The sequence below is a fragment of the Malurus melanocephalus genome, unplaced genomic scaffold (genome assembly GCF_030028575.1).
Source record: "Malurus melanocephalus ecotype Western Australia unplaced genomic scaffold, MMel_1.1 scaffold_459, whole genome shotgun sequence".
Lineage (NCBI taxonomy): Eukaryota > Metazoa > Chordata > Aves > Passeriformes > Maluridae > Malurus > Malurus melanocephalus.
The window spans coordinates 131,732-134,963 of NW_026623691.1; the positions used below are offsets into that span (position 1 = coordinate 131,732).

At 47.4% G+C, this 3,232-nt stretch overlaps 1 protein-coding gene across 1 annotated transcript in view; it reads right to left on the reverse strand.

Moving 5' to 3' along the window:
• HMCN1 (hemicentin 1) overlaps nt 1–3,232 on the reverse strand; it is a 170,970-nt gene that overhangs the window by 55,832 nt on the left and 111,906 nt on the right. The window contains exons 47-49 of the mRNA XM_057380547.1: nt 3,130–3,232; nt 588–674; nt 1–183 (exon numbers count right to left, since the gene is read on the reverse strand). The exon at nt 1–183 is cut by the window's left edge and continues 1 nt beyond it; the exon at nt 3,130–3,232 is cut by the window's right edge and continues 1 nt beyond it. Of these exons, the coding sequence (XP_057236530.1) occupies nt 1–183; nt 588–674; nt 3,130–3,232 (373 nt within the window). The remainder of the gene's footprint in view (nt 184–587; nt 675–3,129) is intronic.

Here is a 3,232-nt window from a genome sequence, read left to right on the forward strand (position 1 = left end):
TGAGGCTGTAGGTCCTGCTCCTGTCCCCTGCTGCGTTGGATGCCACACACGTGTACCGCCCCGTGTCCCCAAGCTGTGCCTCTGAGATGTGCAGGGATTGTCCGCTGGACACGACCCTGGGATCGCCAGCCTTGGCCAGGGCCTGCCCATCCTTCAGCCAYGTGATCTGTGGTGTGGGGTTCCCTTGGGGGAGAGCAAGGAAAATGGCAAACGTGAGTTGGGGCATAACTTCCAGGATTCACCAACATTTCTGAGAAACGGGGAAATACAGTTTGGGGAGTCCTTGTACAAGGCATCCTGCAGGGAGATGCACAGGAACGTGCGTCCTGAAGTCTCTAAAGGCCCTGAAATGCTACACATCTCCTCTGAAATTCCTCTGAAAACCCTAACCCTCTCCCAGGCCTTTGGAGAACAAACATCACAGCATCATCCCTCCTGGCTCACCTCATCCAGCCTCTGCAAGGAGCACTCAGTCCTGCTCTAAGGAGCACGGTTAAATCTGAGATTTAAAAATCCCACCCTGTGCAGCACCAGTGGTGATCTGACCATGGCTTTGATGAGCAATAAATCATAAAATRTTCCTTCACCTGTCACCTCACACGTCAGGGTAACCCCGTGCTTCTCCTTCACTTTCACATCTTCCAGTGTGTTTTCCCCCACGATCCCAGGAGGCACTGCAACAGCAAGGAGACAACATTAGCAGGGATTCCCAGCAGCACTGAMACATGACAGGCTGCTCCATGGTCCTGCTGGRAGGGAGGSAGGAGCCTGGAAARTCAGGATGGGCACAACAAACACACYGATGCTGYTGTTTGGTTATACAGTAACTGCCATAAAAATCCAAGAGCAATACAACATTCCCAACAAGTGCATGCTGTGCAAAGGCCTGTCAGTGCTCTCTGCAAAAACAGCCAATTCCATATGGAAGTGAACACACTGTACAGGTCTAAAGGCATCCTGCTGCAGGACAAATTACATTTCTCTAGGGAAACAGAAGAAAAAACCCTAAAATMCCTATCCCACCCTGCAAACAGCCAACCTAAGGCAAGGAAACTGCAACTGCGTGGCTGACACGTTTCCAAATAATCCTGGTTAGCTTGTGTTTYTGGATGAGGAGGGCAGGCCACGAGGATGCTGGGGAGTAGCTGTRGTGGCTAAGAGCTCTGATCAATTATTTCTTTCAAAGTACAAGTATTTGTAGATCAGGCTAAGAGAAATTGGCACTACAAGTCAAAGTAGGCATGGAGGGTGGGAGGCTGAAAAGGAGACCCCATATTTACAGGAAAGCAGCCCCATCTCCATGATATACTGGAAGTTTTGTAACAAAAATACCAGAGTAAGGATCTAGACTGATGCTTTAAAAATCCTGCAAAATGCAATCTTTCAGTCTAAATAAAAGACCAAAGAAGAAAGGAATTAAAATGTATTTAGCAGCTCATCTGTGATCTAGCTCATTGCTGGAAGCAAACATTTTATAAAAGGAAGAACCATGGAACTATGCAAAATTCATTGTCAGCAGAGAAAATAATGCTACACCAGATTCCTGATAACTAATGCAGGGTTTRAACTAGAGCAAAGGAAACAGATGAGAGAAGCAAAACTTGAAATCATAAAGTTCAGGACTCAAATCAGACCAGAAGTTACTATTCATAAACAGAGACAGCAACTCCTCACTTTGGCCCCAAAATAATACAGTAAGTTGTCAACGCATCTTAATTTCAAAAATATGGCAAAGCCACCAAACCCTTTTTAAATATATAAATGTTGTGCTTATTCCACCACCAAGCTCTGCCTGCAAACTGCTGCATCTCCTGAAAAACTCAAAGAAACCCTGGCATGTCTGAGTACAGCAACTGGTGAGGACTCTGTGCCACTATCAGGTCCCATTCCAGGAACTTTCRTCTAGAAAGACAAAGAAATTATTGTGGGGAGGGATGTGAAGACTGAACAATGGAATTTTCCACTTGAAATCAGCTTCAATGAGCATTTTTCTTCAAATGCAAACAAAGCCTATGCAACAAAGATTCCCAGAACCCTCAAGAACACCCTGCTACAAAAACCCTCCAAAGAAAACAGTCAGACAATGAAAGCTTTCCAGTGTTTATCCACCTCTTCCATCCCACCACACTTCCACTTCCATGAGCTCATCAAACAAACATGAACTGACTTGAACGGGAGTTATCATTTACAGGCTGAGTGTGCCCAAGTCAGCAGAAGGCAACGCAGGCTGAGGGTGCTCAGCACCTCAGAGAAAGGAAACTCAGGGCAAAATTCAACACAGAARTGTTGTGAGAGAACCTGCACCAGTCCTGACAGTTGTTGATAAAAATTACACTTACTAAACCAAAAAGTAGTGTTTTCTGGGGAAAATATTGGTGTGCAARACTAAGCAATGTGATAAAATAGCAYATTAATGRTTCCAARYAGCATCTAAAGAGCCTGCKGGACCACTCCYTGTCTAAATACATCAGCAGGATCATCCCCTACCACACTGGTTTGTGCTCTTTGTCACACAAAAAGCTCTACTGACCGAAAGTTTCCACTGTTTTGGAGTTGGGATTGCTGATCCTGGAGAAGGGAAGGCTCCAGGGAGACTTAGGAGCTCTTCCAGGGCCTAAAGGGGCTCCAGGAGAGCTGAAGAGGGACTGGGGACAAGGGATGGAGGGACAGGACACAGGGAATGGCTTCCCACTGCCAGAAGGCAGGGATGGGATGGGATGTTGGGAAGGAATTCTCCCCTGTGAGGGTGGGGAGGCCCTGGCACAGGGTGCCCAGAGAAGCTGTGGCTGCCCCTGGATCCCTGGCAGTGCCCAAGGCCAGGCTGGACATTGGGGCTTGGAGCAACCTGGGACAGTGGGAGGTGTCCCTGCCATGGCAGGGGATGGCACTGGATGGACTTTGAGATCCCTTCCAACCCAAACCATTCCCAGTTTCTATGATTCTGTGTAGAGGAAGCTTCTATGTACAACCTGAATTTCTATCTGTGGTATCAAATTCACTTATTTTTTCCCTAAGGATGTATGCCTTGGAATAATATTTTTTAAATTACAAGCAAAGTACACAGAATGCCCTCCCCCTTCCTGCACAACCCCCTCTCTTGTGYTGCCCCAAAGCCAAGCAGGTACTCACCCAGCACAGAGAGGTGGAAATCCTTCCTGGCCTCCCCTGCAGCATTGGTCACCACACACGTGTAACGTCCCTCATCCACCGTGCCCGCAGAGCTCAGCCGCAG